The 22,217-nt window shown below is 40.5% G+C and overlaps 1 protein-coding gene across 2 annotated transcripts in view; it reads left to right on the top strand.

Moving 5' to 3' along the window:
- Positions 1–20,147, top strand: part of DDR2 (discoidin domain receptor tyrosine kinase 2) — a 151,424-nt gene extending 131,277 nt beyond the window's left edge. For both annotated transcript variants that reach the window (XM_087440176.1, XM_014783292.2), the window contains 7 exons: positions 2,244–2,454; positions 3,897–4,120; positions 5,374–5,501; positions 7,567–7,758; positions 8,047–8,281; positions 8,744–8,893; positions 13,226–20,147. In XM_087440176.1, the coding sequence (XP_087296302.1) occupies positions 2,244–2,454; positions 3,897–4,120; positions 5,374–5,501; positions 7,567–7,758; positions 8,047–8,281; positions 8,744–8,893; positions 13,226–13,360 (1,275 nt within the window). In that variant the 3' untranslated portion in view covers positions 13,361–20,147. The remainder of the gene's footprint in view (positions 1–2,243; positions 2,455–3,896; positions 4,121–5,373; positions 5,502–7,566; positions 7,759–8,046; positions 8,282–8,743; positions 8,894–13,225) is intronic.
- The last annotated feature ends 2,070 nt before the right edge of the window (positions 20,148–22,217 follow it).

Raw genomic sequence — 22,217 nt, 5'->3', positions numbered from 1 at the left:
GTCTTTTTTTCCTGTGTATCATTTTACTTGAACCTCATTGAATAATAGTGAGTTGGGCATAGTAGTTATATTTGAACTGTTTTTTTGATGAGAAAATGTGATGTGCTTCAAGGTCATACAACTAATATACTGTTTTCTATGCTCGTTCCAATTGTCAGTCTTGAAGTATGTTGGCTTCTTTTTTTTCCAAAATATATGCATTCTGTCAAAGATGGTATATCTATGACTTTTCTTGGTTTCTTAGGCCAAATAGCAGCTCTTTGGGCACTGCTACTAAGAGTCTGGTGCTCTTGGGGTCTGCTGATGATTGTTTCTACCTTTGGCCATGGAGCCCTTCCCTGGTCAATGAGTTCAAATAGATGTGGACTGTGAGAGGTCATAGAAGCTCTGAGCTGTGAACTGCCTATCGAGGGCAGGGAACAGGAGGGAGGGTATAGCCTGATTGATCTCCTCTCTCAGGAGTATGTACTAGAAGAGGGGAAAGGACACCATGAGAATGGACTTGAATCTCCAGAACTCTTTGGATGTAGGAAAGGAGAGAAGGGGCTCAAGTCAGAGAAGTGAGGGGAACGACCCAGACAAGTAGCCTGCAATTCCTTCTGACCTATTCCACATTCAGTGGAGATGGTTGAAGTTTATTTTAAGGTTTTTAGGCAGGAATATTTCACAGAAGAGAGGATCTTTTTGCTTTGCACAAGGACCTTATCATCAGTCTGAAAATGCTTTACCTAATATAAAGCTTTCAATCCATTAATAGTGGCTGAAGACTGAAATGCAGAATCCACAGAGAGCTTACCCACTGGCATGATGAGGTGATATCAAAACCTTTCTTCTTTTGTGTTTTATCAAAACCTTTTCAGAATGCTGGAACACACTGGGTATCTAAATTCCAAGGTGAGGAGTAGCAAAGAGTGGTAGTGGTAGACGCTGGTGGACTGCAGGTTCATTGGACACCTTCAAGCTGGTGTATGTCCTTATTAAATAGTCTGTTATGACTGCATTTTAGTTGAGGGGGGAGGGTCTGTGTTCTCTACTCTATGAGCTATTTTTCTCTTTGAGCCAGAATTTACCACACTTCTCCGGGTCTTTCTTCTGGGTCCCATTGGAATATATTCAGGCGCTGGAGAGGAATGTTCGATTGGAGACTCTCCAGGTAAAAGAGAAAGCAAAACTTTTGCCCTTGAGTGTTTAACTTGGTTCTTCAATAAATTCTTTCCACACCTCTACATCCTGAGTAAGATAACTCAAGATGCTCTGAAATGACAGAAGGTTTCTTCCTGGGGACATAAACTTTTGTGGAAAACCCTTAAAAGCATATGCATAAATCTCTAGAAACATTACTCCAAATAGCTTTAGACTATAGCTTTATTTGTAGGATACTTCTGATGGTGTCCTCAGCATTCTTTTTTTGAGAAATTCAACCTGTATTTATTGAGTATCTGCTCTGTGCTGGGCTCCATCCTGAGTATTGGGGATGTTACTGCAACAAAGAATCTTTTAGTCTACAAGATGAGGCAGACATCTAAGTTTCTTCACTGAGCATTCAAAGTGTATTTCTTGGAGTGGAGCATTTTATATGTTTAAATCCAAATAGTCATATATATTCAGATTCTGGAATTTTCCTTTTGAAGGCAGGCAGGTCACATTAGACAAGATGCCAAAACAATCAGTTGTTTTATTCTTCTTATTCCTGTATTAGATGTAATTCGCCTCAGTATCCCCAGACATATAGGGCTTTCCTTTCCCCTTTTGTAGCCATTTTACTTTTGGTTAGTAAAACTGCAGGGTTGAGGGATATCATGCTAATCTACAGTGCCAAAGTGATCAGTAATAAATCAGTAATTTATGTCTACACAAAATCAAAGCAGTTAAAGGATAAGTCAGAAAAATCCATTATTTAATAGAAAACTCCGTAAGATTGAGAAGTTCTTTGACTGGCTCCTAAGAGGTTCTTATAATGTCATGGAAATAATGCTTATAAGAACTTCAAACGAAAGTTAATGAATGTTGGCAGTGCAGAAATTTAGAGGTCAAATTCTGTGTTGAAGAAACGAAAGATTATTCTAAGTTCCTACAACATAGGCATTTGTAGAACCAGACTGCATCCCTGTCACCTGCAGTGCTTCTGGAGTTTGAGTATTAAAGAGTTAACTCATCTGAGTGGAAGAGCTGGGTTTAAGAAGAAGAGGACATGATGATCCCCTTTGCACCAACATGCCTTTCTCCCTGTCCTTCTCCTTCAGGCTTCCCGGAGGATGCTGGATGATGAAATGACAGTCAGCCTTTCCCTGCCAAGCGAGTCCAGCATGTTCAACAATAACCGCTCCTCATCGCCAAGTGAGCAGGAGTCCAACTCCACTTATGATCGCATCTTTCCCCTTCGCCCTGACTACCAGGAGCCGTCCAGGCTGATACGAAAACTCCCAGAATTTGCTCCAGGGGGGGAAGAGTCAGGTGAGGATGAAAGAGTGGGCAGAGAATCGAGGGAGAAGCTTTGCTAAGTATTGTGAAGATGTGACACTATTGCTCCTACTCAACCAAATCTGGCTTTAGTCTAGAGAAGTCCACATTCTCCTGAGAAGTTCACACTCCCTTTCTAGATTTGGTGTGCTGCTGCTCAGAGCCTAATATGAGCACTTCTCCTTTGCTAATAAACATAGCAGATGTTTGGAGGGACCCACAGGGGGAAGAGGAAGAAAATAAATACGAGGTGTTACTAAGGTGTTAACACTGGAAGAACCTAAACCGGCCAACTAGTTCAGTCTCCTCATTTTATGTAGGAGCAAAGTGAGAAGGCCAAGATAAAGTGCTCACACAATACTAATCATCATTAGGGGTAAATTCAGGGCTAGAATTTCACTTGGAGAAAAAATAAATAAATGAAGCTAAAGACATCCTGGGATTCCAAGTTTCTTAGCCATCTGGATAATTGAGTTATCTCATTTTTGTTGATTTCTCTTTGGTGAAAATTTATTAGAATAACACAAGGTTTTATTATGAAAGTAGATATTTCTTGCCTTTTCCATGAAAACATTGCTTTGATAAAACAGTGCCAGTTGATTCGCATCCCAATGTTTTTAACAAGTGCAGCAGAGTGACATCAGAAGGGACGCTTGGGTGATCACTGAGGCTCAGAGCAGCTTTTCCATAAGGTCAGCAACCAAAGTGACCCAAGTCAGTAGAAGAGGACTTGTGGTGTTCAGGAGAGAGCTGGATGGAGAAGTAGATAGGGCTAAATATGAAAACAGAGGCTTTTCAAGGAGTCTTTCCGAAAGAAGAAAGGAAACTAACACGTATTCATCACTCAGTGGATAGCAGACATGGAAAGAGCTCATTGAACTCAGGGAATTTTACAGAGACAGCAAGAAAAAAATATATAAACTGATTTATTTCCTAGGCTGAACTGAAGTAATTTACCTATTTTCTGAAGTCTAAAACATCCCCGTCGCCTCATATTTTAATGTTTTTTTTAAGTTAGGATGTGTCTTAAACTAGATCATATAAAGTTAATCAGAAAGTTCTTTAATCCCTAAAATGAATTATTAAATCTGTGAAGGTATCTTAAAATTAAGAAAATATGCTATTAAATCTTCAACTTTTAATACTCCCACTCCTATATATCATGAACCTTCCTATAGCTTCACCACAATTCCACAAGATTAGCCAAGGAGGTTGTTAGTGACCATGTAATATGAGGAGAATAATAAGAGATAAAATGATGCCCTGTATTCTGAAGGCCACAAGAGTCTCTAGAGGAGCCGTTCTCTAAATAAGAATGTCGTGGAGTAGATTAGGCTGTCTTAGTGGCATGTCCTAGCCCTCCTCTCAGATTTTCTTCCTTGGAGAGATCTCCAAAGATGCCCCTTGGAATGAGACTCATTGCCACTGTCTTCCAGGCTGCAGCGGCATTGTGAAGCCGGTCCAGCCCAATGGGCCTGAGGGGGTGCCCCACTATGCAGAGGCTGACATTGTGAACCTCCAGGGCGTGACTGGAGGCAACACCTACTCAGTGCCTGCTGTTACCATGGACCTGCTCTCAGGAAAAGACGTGGCTGTGGAAGAGTTCCCCAGGAAACTCTTAACTTTCAAGGAGAAGCTGGGAGAAGGCCAGTTCGGGGAGGTGAGTTGAATCTTTGAGTGGTCCCTCCTCTTCTTGGTAGCTTAAAGGTAGTGATTGAATAAAACCAATTGGTAGAGTGAAGTTTCCCTTCCAAAGTGGATTCACAGCTGAATGTCTCCACCAGTTATCTTTCCTTGCATTATCCTCCAGAAGACTAGCATTGGGTCAACCTCATCTTTGTCAAATAGCTGTGGAATTCCTGGGTCTTCTGATCTTTGTATAGGAGTTTTTAAAGCAGGCAAAGTCTCTAGACTTCAGATACCCTGAAAAATATTCAGTATTTTCAAAAATTTTTACAACAGGTTACAGAGGGTGGAGACCCATAAGATGTGATCATCTTTTATAAACTGTCCAAGAACACCCTGCTACTTGATAGCCACTTTGTTTTTCTCCTTTTAATGGGAGTTGTATGTAAAATGGTCAAAAACAACCTCCCCCCTGCCTTTGGTCCCAGAATCAGCCACTAGGGAATGAATCACCAACTACGATAAGGAGGAACACTCTTCCCAATTGCCCTCAGAAGGATGCATGTAATGTTTGACTTTTCACTCTTACGTCAGTCACATGAACCTTCTGAGAACTCAAAGCAATGATTTAAGTGGCAACAGGAGTTCTTCAACACTGCCATCTACACTCCAAGTGTAACACTTGGTTTCAGAAGAATGTGCTATTGGTTTTCTGTGTCGGTGGCATGCTTTACCCTTGGGTAGGTTTGGTGCTGGTGGAGGTTGAAGGGTCCATGGCATCTGTTGTGGTGTTATATGTACTCCTTCTGTCCCCTGGGTTGAAAACACAGGCTCGTTCTACTGTTCTAATACATAGGGGTTCCTTATAAGGCTAATCTCATACTAAGGGATTACCTTAGAGAGGAAATTGCCTTGTGTTTGTATGATCCAGTAACTAAACTTTCTTGAATCAGAGTTCAAGCATTTATACCAAATGGCGTTTTATAGTGGGTAATAAAATACTATAGTAAAATACTATGTTATAGATTCATTCATTCACATATTTAATGTTCCAGTCAATGTATATTTCTTTTATAAAGCAGTAACATATCATATCAGCTGGGTACTTTACCGTTGTTTTTAATCAATTATGTGAATCAAAGATATGTTACACATATCTTCTTATTGGTCTTTTGATTATTTTGCTTGAGTTGTAAGAGTTAGTTTATCTCCAGGAAATGCCCAGCAAGAGTACTGAGACATCTTCAGGAGAAATGATGATGCTGAGACTAGATGACTTTTGTCTAGGTTCATCTCTGTGAAGTGGAGGGAATGGAAAAATTCAAAGACAAAGATTTTGCCCTAGATGTCAGTGCCAACCAGCCTGTCCTGGTGGCTGTGAAAATGCTCCGAGCAGATGCCAACAAGAATGCCAGGTCTGTGGTCTGAATTTTGAATTTTCCTTTATGTATTTCATCTTCAGGATCAGGAACACTCCTGAAAAATTTGAACAATTTTTTCTTTTGAGATGGGAAGGTCTTAGAGCTGCCTCACGTTTCTATTGTTAGGCTTTATTTTGCTGATGGGTCAGCAGTCCTTACCTTTGTTCTCCATCTCTCTCAAACACAAATATACATTTTCCATTGTATTTGCTGCATATTTACTTCCTAACTCCCTTTGCACAGCATTGTACTTTTCAACATACACAACAGTCGGAATATGTACTTCTTCAATCATTATACACAGACATACTCCTGAATGTCATTACCTCCTCTCGGCAAACTTGAAAATCACGCACATCTTTCTTGCTAAGCCTCTTCCATTCTCCTTTTTTTCGCATCTCTATTTACTTTCTCATCCCTTTTTTTCTCTTTTATGCTCCTTTTCTTCTGTGTCCAGCAACCCCCAAAATGAGAAGCTACCTCTACTCGGAAAAGTACCCATGGACCTCAAACAAAAGGATCCACAGTCCTTTAGCAGTTTTTCAAACTGGCTAATAATCTCTTGGATCCTTTACTACATAAATTGCAGTTTCCAGCCATACTTCGTTGTCTGACAGCCTTTCCATTACAGTAATGGTGAGTTAATCCTCACCCAGAGAGGCATGCTGATTGAAAGCTGGTTGTATGTGTCTCAGAGAAATCTGCACATCTGGGTAACATATGCATTTTCCCATTTGTGTTGGCTTGATTTGTCTCACTGATATTCAAAGTGAGAGAAATTTTATTATCCTTATTCCCCAAATATCATAAATTCCAAGAAGGGTGATAAGGTTCCATTAAAAGTCTTGCAATTGACAGGATGTAGAATGAAGAAGAAAGAAAGGTGAGGGAACAGAATTGTGGAGGTCTTGGAATTTTAACTGAGAATTTTAATCTTAAGGATATTAGGATGAATAAAAAGTGACATCCTCTGGGTCCCCTAGAGAGATGGAGTATTCCTACCATTAATCTTAACTCATGAGTGGATAAAGTGGCAAGCAGAGGGAAGAACCATATGATATGAGAAAGCCTTTACCCATTGTTTTGGTTGGTGAGGTTTGGTGTCCCTCCACCTGTGCCCACTCCAATTTAGCAATGATGGGTGGCCTAGACTCTGGGCCCTCCCGAGACATGGAAACCTCTGGTTTGGGTAGAAGGGAGAATGAAACAGGGGAGGCATTGCATGGGACTACGTGGAATTCCAGGGTTTTATATTGACCTGGTATGACTCCCAGTCCAGGATTCCTAGACAGCTCACAGGAGACTTAAAACTGATCTGCTCCAACGGTTTTGAGAATGTGGGCTAGTGGTCTCACTAACTCAAATATTGCTACTGGGAAGGTTATAGCCCACTTTGTGATTCAAGGGTGGCTGTCACCATGTACTCAAACAGGTATTAGTCTTGGCCAACTGAGTACCTCTTTTGAAATAATCCCACATCGCCACCATGACCTTTAAACAGCTCTGTTTTGAGCAAACTACTAAATGTGTGTTGCAACTGACTGCTATTGCACCCTGTTTTAAGAGAAGCCAGTATGAGAAAATAAATAATTATAAGATAAATCAGAGGGTGATTATTCACTTTATAAAAAGTGTCTTCACTTTATTAACAGAATGACTCCATGGCTTTTTAAAAAGTTAAATACCCTAGTGCATTCAAGATATGATTTCCAGTGAAAAGTTTCATTATGCAGAGTAGTGTTTAGTAGCATATATTTGATTCAGCAAATATTAATCATTTTCGATGTGGCATGTCTTTTGTGGGATACTAGGGATACAAATGTGAATAAGTCATGGTTCATGTTCTCAGAAAGATTACTGTTGGGTAAGGGTGCATCATATTCCAGGATGAGTAGAATGAGACAGTTTCTAGGTGCCAATTCTCTGCCCTTTCAAAGGTTATCCAAAGGGAAACAAGATTTGGTGTCACGGATAGGACTAGACTTTGCTGTGTCTTCTTCCTCCTCTTGCTTCTAACTCTGGCAACCTCTGGGTTTATCTATGTCCGTGTCCTCCAAAGGAATGATTTTCTTAAGGAGATAAAGATCATGTCCCGGCTCAAGGATGCAAACATCATCCGTCTTCTAGCTGTGTGCATCACTGATGATCCTCTCTGCATGATCACTGAGTACATGGAGAATGGAGATCTCAATCAGTTTCTTTCCCGCCATGAGCCCCCCGATTCTTCCTCCAGCAACGTACCCACAGTCAGGTAAATAACCCAGGTCTTCCGTCTCTTCCCTGTGTTCATGAGACTAACATGGGATGTGAAGATGGGCAGCAGTGAGCCTTAAAGTTCATCAATGTTCTGGGATGGTCGGGGAGGTTAGTGTGCAGGGAATAATGGAGTGACTGCACTTTGAGGGAAAACAAAGAGATACATGAAGAATAGAGATGAGATGTTGAGTACCCAGTTCGTTGGTACCAACTTTAGAATGTGTACCTGTCACGGCTTCCTTTTTCCATAGGCTACTTTCTCTCTTGTTTTATATTTCCTCAGTTATGCCAACCTGAAGTTTATGGCTACCCAGATTGCCTCTGGCATGAAGTACCTTTCCTCTCTTAATTTTGTCCACCGAGACCTGGCCACACGAAACTGCTTAGTGGGTAAGAACTATACCATCAAGATAGCTGACTTTGGAATGAGCAGAAACCTGTACAGTGGTGACTACTACCGGATCCAGGGCCGGGCAGTGCTCCCTATCCGCTGGATGTCTTGGGAGAGCATCTTGCTGGTGAGTTCCCAGCATTTGTAAGCCCTACCCTAGCAGCTGACATGTAGGTAGGCGTGCCTGGCATGTAGGGACAAATCTGAGACAGCAGGAGGCAAACAATAGACTTCGATATTTTCTTTGACTTGAAATGATTTTCTTCGTGTGCTAATAATTATTATTTTTTAACATTTGCCTATTTCTGCTGATAAAATGTAACATGCTTGCTATAGACAATTTGGGAAAAAAAGTTAAAAGTATACCCATAATGATAAGGGATTTAGTATCATTTTTTTTCTCTCTACTCTTTCTACCTACTGATTGGTCTTAATTAATTTAGGGTATTAAAGAACTTATCATTTAAAGAAATGTTTTGGCATTCCTTGTCCTGGGTAGAGGAAGGGGGATAACTCCAGATTATGAAAATCTAATCTGCTCTTGTGCACAAGTTATTCTGGTTTTCTCTTATTTTCCTTACTTCAACAGGGCAAATTCACTACAGCAAGTGATGTGTGGGCCTTTGGGGTGACTCTGTGGGAGACTTTCACCTTTTGCCAGGAGCAACCCTATTCCCAGCTCTCAGATGAACAGGTCATTGAGAATACTGGAGAGTTCTTCCGAGACCAAGGGAGGCAGGTGAGGACTGTTGGGGAAGGATGGATGTGGACTTGGGTACTTTTGAAGGAGAGAGAAAGGAAAGTCCTGACCTAGCAGGGTAGGCCTGAGCTGGATGATGGGTTACCTGGGAGATAGTCTTTTGTTGCTAATTATCCAAATCATGTGAAAGACCAAGGTCCTCCCCAGGCATCATAGACTCCGCTTCATCTGTGTGTCAACCCATTGATCATTGGAGGGTATGAGGGGGTCACATCACAGATACCTACTCAAAGATACCAGGAAATAAAATCCTATCTCTCATGTTTGATCCATTTCTTAATCTAGACTGTGTGGGTTGTCCTTTTGGTTGAAAAAAATAAGAACAAAAATGTAAGTGTAAAAGTGAATAAGAGTTTTATTAGCATTAGTTAAAAATTTAGCAATGTTTCTAGACTTATATGCCCAGAGATGATCAGGTCCAGCTGTTGTGGCCCCTTGGGGCTCAGGAAAAGCTCAGTTTCTAAGAAGACAAAGGTACTAATTCCTAGCTAAGACACTGTAAGATTTCTTTGGTTGGCTCAGTTTTTAAAGTTCCTTTGAGATGTGGGATTTAAAGCTTGCTGATTGGCTGGAGCACTGAACCTCTGCAGAGTGGCCTGGCTGCAGCACACCCTGGGAGTGGGGCATCTCAAGCAGGAAAATGATAACAGCTGGGGAGAGGGCAAAGACTCTTGCAGAAAATAAAAAGCAGATCTTCTGTGGCTTAAATAGATCCAAGCAAGCAAAAGATAAAGGAATGACAAGAGATAATGCAATATGCAGGTTGAAAATAAGAGAGAAACGTTCTGGAATTGAATTTTATCTTGACATTCTGTAGATATTTTGGTATCAAGGGATCTAAATTATCCATCTTGGTTGTGAGGTAATTGCTTTCTTACCATGGCGAAGGGCACATTTACTCCTGTGTGCGTGAGATAAGTGAGTGGACCAAGGAAAGATGTTGTTTTTTCTCCTGAACTAATACATCACGGTCACCAGGTGGACCTATTGGAAGTCCCATGGCCAATTGACACTGAGGCTTGGAAGTCTATAACAATAATTTCAGTAATTAAAAAATGTATTTGACATTTTTGTTTTCAATTTATCTTTAAGTGTGAAGAATTCCCGGAGAGTACTTTTCTTGAAAGCTCATGGTCTAAATGGAATTAATTAAAAATCAAATACAGTTTTAAAAGTTTATTTTGTTTAATATTACGAAAGGTAATAAAATTCTACAAATGTGATAAGAATTATTATGAAATATAACTTCGATTATTTGCCGAGTTTATATGATTTTGAAAAGGGCAGCCCTAAGAATTTAAATTATTTATTATTTCAATTTTATTAACATTTGTTGGCTCAAAAGAGATAACAATATTTCTTCTAAAGTTGTTTAACGAACACCTTAGAAAAGGCTTACCAGTTTTAAGTTTCACCAGTAGTATACGAGAGTGCCTGTTATCTTGTATCCTTATTTATATTGGTAATATTTCCTTTTAAATGCTTGGAATTTCATAACCATAGATACATTGTTACATACATAGTAATTTGTAACATACTGAGTTAGGCTTGTCAGATCTCATCAGATATTCCAATAGAAGTCACAGTTATTTGCCTTTTTTTTTTTTTTTTTTGTAGGGAAGATTAGCCCTGAGCTAACATCTGTTGCCAATCCTCCTCTTTTTGCTGGGAAGATTGGCCCTGGGCTAACATCCGTGCCCATCTCCCTCTACTTTTTTAAATATGTGGAACGCCTGCCACAGCATGGCTGGATGAGTGGTGCGTAGATCTGCGCCCTGGATCCGAACCTGTGAACCCCAGGCCACCGATGCGGAGTGCCTTGAACTTAAACACTATGCCACCGGGCCGGCCCCTATTTGCCTTTTTATTTGTTAATTAAGAGCCACTGGCAGAAAGCTCCTTGACATCAGTCTTAGGGATGATGATCTGGATTTGAGACCAAAAGCAAAGGCAACAAAAGCAAAAACGAACAAGTGAGACTACCTCAAAGTAAAAAGCTTCTGTACAGCAAAGGAAACCATCAACAAAATGAAAAGGCAACCTACCAAATGGGAGAAAATATTTGCTAATCACATATCTGATAAAGGACTCATACAACTTAATAGCAAAAAACCAAATAATCCAATTAAAAAATGGGCAAAGAGGGCTGGCCTGGTGGCATAGTGGTTAAGTTCACGCACTCCACTTCGGCAGCCCGGGGTTCACAAGTTTGGATCCTGGGCGCAGACCTACGCACTGCTTATCAAGACATGCTGTGGCGGCGTCCCAAGTAAAGTAGAGGAAGATGGGCACAGATGTTAGCCCTGGGCCAATTTCTTCAGCAAAAAAAGAAGAAGATTGGCAACAGATGTTAGCTCAGGGCTAATCTTCCTCCCCCCACCAAAAAAAAATATGGGCAAAGAACCTGAATAGACATTTTTCCAAAGAAGATATTAAAATGGCTGGTAAGTACATGAAAAGGTGCTCAATATCACTAATCATTAGGGAAATGCAAATCAAAACCACAATGAGATACCGCCTTGCATCTGTTAGAATGGCTATTATCAAGAAGACAAGAAATAACAAGTGTTGGCGAGGATGCGGAGAAAAGGGAACTCTTGTGCACTGTTGGTGGGAATGTAAATTGGTACAGCCACTATGGAAAACAGTATGGAGGTTCTTAAAAACATTAAAAATAAAACTAACATATGATCCAGCAATTTCACTCCTGGGTATTTGTCTGAAGGAAATGAAAACACTAACTTAAAAAGATATATGCACCCCCACATTCACTGCAGCATTATTTACAATAGCCAAGACATGGAAGCAACCTAAGTGTCCATCAATGGATGAGCAGATAAAAAAAATGTGGTATGTGGAGTGGAATGTTATTTAGCAATGGAATATTATTTAACCATAAAAAAGAAGGAAATCTTGCCATTTGTGACAACATGGATAAACCTTGAGGGCATTATGCTGAGTGAAATAAGTCAGACAGTGAAAAACACATACCACGTGATTTCACTTAAATGTGGAATCTAAAAAATAAATGAACTCATAGATACAGAGAACAGGTAGTGGTTGCCACAGGTGGGGTGGGGGTGGGCAAAGTGGGTGAAGGTGGTGAAAAGGTAGAAATTTCTAATTATAAAATAAATAAGTCCTGGGATATAATGTACAACATGGTGACTACAGTTGATAATATTGTATTGTATATTTGAAAGTTGCTAAAAGAGTGTATCTTAAAAGTTCTCATCACAAGGAAAAAAATTTTGTAACTGTGTGTGGTTATAGTTGTTAACTAGACTTATTGTGGTGATCATTTCACAGTATATACAAATATGAAATCATTTTATTATACACCTGAAACTAATATGATGTTATATGTCAATTATATTTCAACAAAAAAAATAGTTGATAGGCAGAGGGAATAAGCAGACTCTGGGTAAAGAAGAGCTCCTATGATGTATGATATAGGGTGATGTGGTATGGGAGAAGGCAGGGCAGGAGGAAGTGGTTAATGATTAAGATGTTGGATCCATGGTTCAAGAGCTTGGGAAATTTAGGTATGGTTCAGGAATATGTCAATATACCAGAGTATTCAAAACATAGGTAAAGAGATGACAGCAATAGATTCTAGGCAAGCAGAAGGTGGCCTGGGAGTCAATAAAGTGGCATCTTATTGGTGGAAGTAGTCAGTAACTAATGCTTTGGGAGTAGTGCCAAATATAGCCCTAGCCTGGAATGCAGGGCTATAGAGAGGGTAAATGCACAGATGCTGGTGAATAATGTAAAGAAGAAATCCAATCTCCTCTATCTGGTACCAATACAGCGGGGAGGGAGCACAGAGGACATTATGGTTAGGAGCTACATGGATACATCCTGCATCCCAGTTTCTTCTTCTGGCTAAGATTTTATTCCAATTGAAGAGCTGAGGCAACTAATCTACTTTCTGCCCCTGCCATGATTGGCTCAGCCAAGATAAACCTCAACATGGCCTGGACCGTAAATGGAGGATCTGGTGTTCTAACCACTTGCTTTCCAGTCTGAGATCTCTTTTTGCTTCAGTTTCAACTTTTGCATGATGGTGGGGACCACAGAATGGCCCATCAGGAAATCCTGCTCCAGAGAACTGGAAAAGACAGAGGGGATGGGCAAGGGACCGATATGAGTTCGAATTCTCATGAGTAGGAAGAACAGACACCACACTCGTTTCAGTTATCAAGTTCAAGAAAGTGGGGAGTGGGCAATCAAACTGAGATGCAACTACTCCTCCTTTTCTCTCCCTCTTCTTAATATTCTCTTTTTTTTTGTTCATTTTTGTTTCTGTAGACGTATCTCCCCCAGCCTGCCATTTGCCCTGACTCTGTATATAAGCTGATGCTCAGCTGCTGGAGAAGAGACACCAAGCACCGTCCCTCGTTCCAGGAAATCCACCTTCTGCTCCTTCAACAGGTGGACGAGTGATGCTGTCAATGCCTGGCGACGTTCTGATGGCCCAGGTCCTCCTCACAAGACCTACCACTCACCCACGCCTAAGCCACTCCATCTGGACGTTGAATGGGCCTGAGAGACAGAGGCCGTTTGCTTTTCTCTGTCTCTGTCCCTCGTCTCCCTCCACTCCACTCCCTCACTGTCTACCCCCAACCCATATATACATTTTTTTTTTTACATTAAAGAACTAAAAAAGAAAAAAAAAAAAGCCTAGGGCAGATAAAATCTAGTAAAGAAATCTTACTTGATATACCAAAGTGTTGGATAACGAAGGCTAGATAATTTAGATAATTTATAAAGGTTAAATATGCTTGTGTTTATAAATGTGCAGATTCTACAATATTTTTTCTCTACGTCACCTTTAAAAAAATATTTTCAGAAAGAAAAACTTGAAGAGCACTAATTCCTTAGGAAACATGAGTTAGGCTTAGGGAAAACCCTTGGTAAGTGTGGAGAATCTGATGAAATGGTATTCAGTAACTGATCACAGATGGCTTAGTTTCCTAATTTGGCCTCTGGACATGTCCTATACTCCACATTTCCCTCTCTTGTCAAAGTAGATGATATGTGCTTGGAAAACTCCAGCTTCTTGGAATGGGTGATTTGTTCATTCACAGGTAGGGGTCATGGTTGAGGTCCATATACATTGGAAATACAGAGGATGTGCATAGGAAAGAATGTTTACTGCAAGGTAGTATGAAGGGGAATTGTCATTTGCAAACAAAAAGTACCTCATGCACGGAAGGATCCTTGACTAGAGAATGGACACAGGAAAAGAGGCCTATGGAGGACAGGTAACAGGTGTGCTATTCTTTTCTGCGGTGGGTCCCTCCTCTTTATCCTGTTCAGACATTTTCAGGTGTGTGTTTTAGTGAGAGCCTGATTTTGAATCAGTAAAAACTGGTATTTCGATATCTTGATCTTAGACCCTTTGGTTCATCTTCTCCAAATCTTCCAGCTCTTTTAATGGCTGAATCACCTATGGGACCTGTGGGCTGGGGTTGAATTTCTCAGGCATTCATATCTGAAGGCCATGCACAATAGGGTATAGATCTGTCCTGAGTGTTCCCAAAGGGTTGACCTAGGACCAATGAGGGGAAGTTACAGGGAGATTGACTTCCACTCCTTATTGGAGAAAACACAGCCAGAGGCAGACCATACAAGGAGGAGTGGGCTGTCTCCAGAGTGGGGAGTCCTTTGTCACTGAAAAGTTTCAGATATAGGCTGAAGAACTAGGCAGGAAAGATGTAGGCTTTCAACCACATCAAACAAGATAAGTGGTTGTGTAAGATGGTGTTTCAAGTCTTTCTAACCCTAAGAGTCCCTGAGAGGCACAGGGTGAGCATGATAGAGAAGTCAGCCAGTGCTGCTGCTTAGTATATACACTCTTGCTTTGGAGGTGGTATGACCAGCAGAAAAGACAGCATGAGGCTCTGGTTTCAGAATTCATGGGAACTGATACGCTGCCAACTAAGAGTCCCCTCAGAGCAGATTCTGAGCTTTCACGCTCCACAAATCCTCAGATGCAGTGGGAAGCAGGAAAAGGGAACCCTCAATTCCCACTGAGGAGAAACAGACAAGATTATAGAGTAAGCTTCCTAAGCTTAGAAGAAATAGTCTTGGCCCCTTGGGTCTGCTCTGTTGCCCTCACCCAGCCCACTTTCTACATAGTCCCTCAGGAACTTGAGTGTTCCCCAGTTCAGCCTTCAGCATTGCTCCAGGCTACAGCAGATGCGTAAATCCCAAATCCCCAAGATTCGTTTTAAAGGTCACCATCCTTCCCCTAGCAAATACTCTTTCCCCACAGTTGTCCTGTGACTCTGGTGTCTCGTCTCTCCCAGGACTAACTTTGGAGAGATCATTGGTTTGGGAGTCAGGAGAGCATTGTTTTGGGAGCTTTGGTCCTATTTCTGCCTCAAGCCAAGAGTGTCATCTTGGACAAGTCATTTTGCCTCTTTGTCCTTTTGTTTTCTTATCTATAAAATGAGGAAATTGGATTAGGCGGTCTAGAAGTCTCTCTCAGTTCTGATATGTTCAGTATTCTCTGGATAATTTGATCTACAATTGACATGGACTCAGTTATCTGGTCATTTCCTCCCCTGAAAATTGTGGTCAGCAAAAGGGATCATGCGGGGAGGTTACTATAATAGTAGTAACGGTAACACCTACAAATTGTACGGTGCTTTAAAGTTTTCTGTGTGTTTCCACATACATTATCTATTTGATAACGTGCAGGGTCAGACATGTTCTCTTATTACATTGGGCCTGTCACACTCTGCTTTCAGGATCAGTGTTAAATTCATGTATTATTCAGAGAAACAAAACTAACATATATATATATACACACACACACACATATACACATATATATATGATTTATTATAAGGAATTGGCTCACACAATTATGGAGGCTAAGAAATCCCACGATCTGCCATTTGCAAGCTGGAGACCCAGGAAAGCTGGTGGTGGTGTAGTTCTGAGAACCAGAGACCAATGGTGTAAGTCTCAGCGGAGGGCAGAAGACTGACATTCCAGCTCAAGCAGTCATCAGAAAGTTAATTCCCCCTTCCTCTGTCTTTTTCTTCTGTTCAGGCCCTCAATGGATTTGATGATGCCCACCCACATTGGGGAAGGCAATCTGCTTTACTCAGTTCACTGATTCAAATGCTAATTTCATCCAAAAACACTCTCACAGACACACCCAGAAATAAGTTTAATCTGGGCATCCCATGTCCCGATAAAGTTGACACATAAAATTAATCATCACACTTCAATAGAATTAAATGGACTTGAAGTCGGGGCCTGCAGTCTATTCTTTATCGACCTTCCTCTTGTAGGGCTACTTCCAGACCATGCCATGACTTCTTATGTGGCAAGAGAAATTAGTATCATTTTCCCTTCCTTTGCCTAACATCTCTGCACTTATTTCTTTTTACAGTTCTGTCTCAATTCATTGAATTTCATGATCCCATATAAAAAAATCACATTTAAAATGAACTTAGTGTGTCTGCATTTTCCTGGCCTTCAGTCAGAGAAGTAATCTGTTTCAGGTGGCTAGCAAATATATGTTATCATGTAGAGTTATCCTTTTCTGGGATGAGGAAGGCTCCATTTTCTGGCACTGAGACTTTTTATTACAGACAAAGGTTTAAATTCCAATCTAGTCATGCCCATAGAGTTTAGCAGCATAAATCTAAGAGATGCGACAGAGTCCATGGTGAAGGCTTAGTATGCAGAATTTAAAAGTAGCTCGAATCTAAATGAGAAGAATGAAGCTAGGAATTATTTAGAAAAAGAGAAAGGAAAAGCGATGAGAAACTGCGGGGCCTCGTTGCCTTTGTAGTAAGTTATACTCTCCATGATATATGTGAAATATTTTATGTCTGGATTGTGGTTTTGGGCCGTCAGATTTAAATTTATACTCTTGCTGGTTAATGTGCTGATAACTAGGTCCAAATCTTGATGTGCTGTCCAGACACATATGTGCTCAGAAAGATCTGTAGGGGAAAGAGGCACCCGAGGGGGAAATGTGGTTTTAATGCTGTGGAAAGAACACTTTCGAGTGTACAAGATGGTATAACAGAGAGCATTGTATGGAAGTGGAGTGAAAAATGAATAAACGAATGTGCATGAGACTGAATGGGGAGGCGGGTGGGGGTTAGAAAGAAGGTGACATAAAAGAGGTAATGGAGAATGCTCCAGAAGGGCTGGGGAAGGTCAGGGCAAGCAAGGTAGAAACAGATGCGCTGTTGAGAATACATTCTGAAGCATGAAAGCAAATCTCTCTGAAGAGAGATCTGAGAGATGGCAGAAAAAGTAAGTGTCTTGAAGATAAAAGATAAATATATATGGAGAGAGAAGAAACTCTGGATGATAGAGATTATAAAAATATTTATTAAAAAAAGAGAAGTCAGGTGCAGTGGGTGAAATGGAAAGGGGCTTTTCAGGGTTTTAAGAAAGGGGAAGTCCGTCACGAACATGAAACACATCAGCAACCATCACGGAGGGATCTTTTCATTTCAGAGGGAGTGAGGAAGGGAGGCCGTTCGAGCATCTGCATATTCTAGCTAGACCACTTCAGGTGCTGGGGTTTAATGCTGGTGAGAAGAAATAAACTCTTTGCCTGAACTGGACTTGGTTTTCCAAGTGCTGCTTTGGAAATGAAGACCCAGAGATGGGGAATTGATGATAGTTCACGGATCTTCGTGTTCCCCTCTCTTGCTTCTGTGAATGAAATTCATTTTAAATAATGCTCTTCATTGCTGTGCCCAGAAAGGCCAGAGGGAAACGCTGAAACAATAGGCTTAAGTTAGACTAGACTAAATCTTGTTTGATATCTGCACAAAGAGGTATGTGCCATGTTGGAACCATGTGTTTTTCCAGTCCCGTGCAGGCTTCCCACAAGAAAGCCATGATGCGGGGCTAAGCCATGTGTTTTGAGTAAAGGAGAAAAGAAGAAGGGAAGTGTCTGAAAGAGGGAAAAAGATGAAGATGTTCCAAGGAAATATTCTAAAACAGAACAGCATCTGTTTTGCCCAAAACTAAAAAGAATGAAGAAAATTACAGTTAAGACTTATAATACTCCCAATATATAGCTATTAAGTCTTTGATCCTAAATTGAATTTATGGACCTGCCATCTTCGTCTTTTCAGTGAGACCTCTGACCTCTGGCAGTGCATATGGTAGGTCCCTAAATGTTTCTGGAAGTTGCAGATCTAGATCTACCCTGGGAAATCCTTCTGAATTGAAATTTAACATTTTTATAGAAACAGATTAATGCCTTTTCCACTTGGTAAATGTCTTGAAATGCTGAATTGCGAGGGAAAGAGGAGGGAATGGTGATTCAATTTCTGGCATTTTGAGTTCTCTGCTACAATTAGCTGCATTGTTTGGTGGCAGAGTGTGGTAGGTAATTGTTTAGTTGCCGTATCCTTTTTTTTAAACTTGTTATCTTGAAATAGTTTAAGATTCACAAGAAGTTGCAAAAATAGTACAGAATAGACTTACCCTGACACCAGGCCTTCCCCACTGGTAACTGTCCATTTTCAAAACCAGAAAATTGACATTGGTCTAATACTAACTAAACTACAGACCTTACTCAGATTTTATCAGTTTTTCACGCGTACTGATTTCACTTCTGGATACTTTTCACCATGCTGATCTGTAACCCGTTCTTGCTTGGATGCGGTGGGACAGACACTATCTGGATACAATACCACAAAATTCTGAAGAGAATATAACAAATTAACCTGTTCCTTTATCAATGAGCAATATCCTGCCTAGACTGCGTCCACATTTTCTGACTAGTTTGGCTGTTTAGCATCTAGAACAATCCAAAAGCAGCTTAGAAGGATTCAGCAACACAAAAGACAGTCAGACCTGCCTATAGCTTGCTGCTAGAGAATCAGGTATGGAAGGATATTGTAGATGATTCCTGCAGTTCCTACAATGAGTAGGATTTGTAATGGTGGCAAGGAGAGGACTTTAGAGTAAACCAGTATTTTGGTCAACAGCTAGGTGGCACTTAGTTAATGGCACCATAGATAGTTTGTGGAAAGGATGGAGTACAATGGTATAGACCCCTAATGTGTGATAAAACACTGTGTACAGAATAGTAGAGACATTTCATTTGCCTAAATATCTGTTCTTAAAGAGAGTAACAACCGCATTGGACCAAATTAAATACGAACATAGCAGCAACCTGGGGGGAAGGAGAAAGTCTGGTTTTGTGAATTACAGTTTTGAGTTTTGTGATGGCATTTTTAAGCTGCCCTATTTAAGTGTCATAAGATTATAAGAGTGAGCACCCAGTCAATATTTGCTGAATGTTGTTTTTTGAATGAATAAAGATGGACACAGAAACTTGTCATCCAGCATAACTGGGGTGAATTTAGGGAGAATTGCTTTACTGTAATGTAGAGGGTTTATTTTTGCATGAGGAAAGAGAAAAAGTGCCCAGACTTGTACCTGGTGAAATACATCCTTTATTTGTATATTTTCTGATGGTGAAATCGATCTATGGAAATACGTTATTCTTTGAGGTATTTAGACAGCAATGCAAGGTAGTTTTCTAGGGCACGTCATCAAGAGTAGGCCCCAGACTCTGGCCCCAAATCCAGTCCATTTGAAACAAGCTTTTTAGTTTCTCCTGCAGACACCTTGTCAACAACTTCATGGGTCTCTAAAGAAGAAGGATGGGAGTCCCAAACTAGCCTGTGCTTACCCACATTCACAACTGCATGTAAAGGAAGAATTTGCAACGAGACTCAAGGGAAAGCACAATGGGATAAGGTAATCCCTTTGAATGAAAAACTGTTTTCTTGACAAGAGGCTTGGAAATAATTGAAAGTTGGCAGGATTCCTGTAAACACACCAAGAGTTTGTAATCTAGCCTATTCATTTTATGTCCTTTACTATTCATTGATACTGCTATTCTTCTACCCTGTTGTCTGGTAACTTTTTCTGAGGCTTGAGTTTCTGAAGCAATGTGGTGCATTCTTCCTATGAGGAGGAAACATCTGGGCCTCATTCTGCAGGCTTTGGAGGATAATGTGTCTTGTCAAGGGGTACATAGCAAACTGATTTAATTTCTGCTTAAAACTATCATAGTCATTCCAAAATAGAATGCGTAAAAATTCTCTGTATTAGAAAAAGATATGAGATACCAATTGTATATTTTCTCTTCTTTATTTATTCTCTGTAAGTCTGTCAGATGATAGATTGTAAATAACAATGATTAAAGAAATATGCTACTGATGGATCCTTCTTTCTGTGTAAACAGCACAGTTGTGGGCTTTGTTATTCTTACTCCTTTACACCCTTAGGTCCTTTTTAGAGAAGTGATGGGGCGCGGGGACAGAGCCGAGGGTGTGTCTGGTGTGGACGCCTGTTCGTTGAGGGCTATCCCGCAGAGGGTTATTTACATGGGCCTTGCACATATCAGTTGACTGTTTATTGGAAGAAAAGCATCATGGTCTCTGGCATATCCAAACACACCAGAAATTGAGATTTTATGTGGTCACATGAGTCCAGTTCTGAGGAATCCAGTCCAGAATTAAATGGGGATCTTTTATTGTTGTTGTTACAAAGTTGTCTTGTTTGATACACAAAAATCCCTTCTAAATCCAAATATGGTCTGTCTGAAGACTGCCTATGCATACAAAAAGCAACAAAAACTATGGACAACCAGAATATAGACTCAGCCTTCATAACAGAGATTAGGATGATGAAACTACCCAAAACAATATGTTTCTTCTTTCCCCTGAAGAATACATTTATACTTTTAATTTTCTGAGTAATATGAACATGTTTTTTTCAGTGATGACCATGATAGATAAGGGAATGGATCTAAATCCCCAGAGAATAACCAGAGGACTCATGAATTCACACTCTGCCCCCTAGAGTGTCTGGTCTGATTCTAGGACTAAGGCCAGGGATTCAAATATCTGTGTGGTGGGAATGGGGTTGGGGGTGGAGGAAAAAACGCAAACAGAGATAGCAGAGATGTTCAAACAAGTACAATTCTACTGTCAACACCTATTGCTAAGGTTTAAACGTAGGTATGAATGATATATATGTGGCTGTATGTGATATAGCATAGATATATATTGTGCATATATCTGAATATATAATCTGTTACTGAGGACAGAGATCACGTCTGCTCTTTTATGTTTTGACTAACAATTTGGAGGACTCTGTGTTTTAAGTGTTGAGGACTCACAAACTGATTTATTTCCATTTATAATTTTATATTCATTTTGTATCCAAAAAAGAAGTATACACAATTATAATATCTTCTCGTCCTTGAGTCCCACACAACAATAACTTCTTATGTATAGGCAACTTATGACCTCTTACTATCTAATTAAATGGGTAAAATCCTACACTCAAAGTAGTTTTGGGCCAAGCTGGATGTATAGTGATTTGAAGAGAAGATGGATGAAAGACACTGACAAAAAAAGCTACATGGTCCCATTGGCAGCTGTTCTTTTGCCCCTGTTTGCAAATCAGAGACAAACAAGTATGTCCTGCAGAGGTTTATGAGGGTCTAGACTAGAGCTCTGTACTGGAGGGTAAAGATACTCTTACTCATCTTTATCTACCTAAGGATTGTTTCAGGCACCATAAGAGGAACCAGAGATTGGTTTCAGGTCTTAGGGTCGAGGAGAATTTATTATATGAAGTAGTAAATATTCAAAGGTGAAGATGCTACATTTACTATTCCGATCACAGGGCCAAGGTTTGTCAGGGATAAATGGGATCATTGTGTACCATGTTGTTCTTCTGCTTTCCAGGAAAATAGCCCACGAATAACACAAACTCAAGATGACTCATTTGGGATGATAAAAGCCATACTTACCTATTTAATAAAAATGTTATGACTGTTGTTGGGCAGTACTACATGTGATAAAATATTACGATTTTTTTTGGTGAGGAAGATTGGCCCTGAGCTAACATCTACGTCCATCTTCCTCTGTTTTGTATGTGGGATGCCACCACAGCATGGCTTGATGAGTGGTGTAGGTCTGAGCCTGGGATCTGAACCTGCAAACCCCAGGCTGCCAAAGTGGAGTGCGCTGAACTTAACCACTGTACCACCGGGCTGGCTCTGATAAAATATTTTTAAAACACAAAATTAAGTGACATCTGTTGTCAACAGAGTTCTATTCTCCTGGTCTCTCTGGCACCTCTAGCAGTTCAGCCCATCTTCTGAAGGCTGCAGAACCTTGAAAGGAGCAACTTTAGTTGAAAGAAGGAAGAGGAGACCAAGGTTTCCTCACTGGGCTTGGAGGGACATCATGGTGGAAGGAGAGACTGCTGGTCTTGCTCT

This window comes from Ceratotherium simum, chromosome 2 (assembly GCF_057802395.1).
Source record: "Ceratotherium simum simum isolate JZ-2026a chromosome 2, ASM5780239v1, whole genome shotgun sequence".
Taxonomy (NCBI): domain Eukaryota; kingdom Metazoa; phylum Chordata; class Mammalia; order Perissodactyla; family Rhinocerotidae; genus Ceratotherium; species Ceratotherium simum.
The sequence above is the reverse complement of the archived record's forward strand: the minus strand, read 5'-3'. Positions and strand labels throughout refer to the sequence as shown.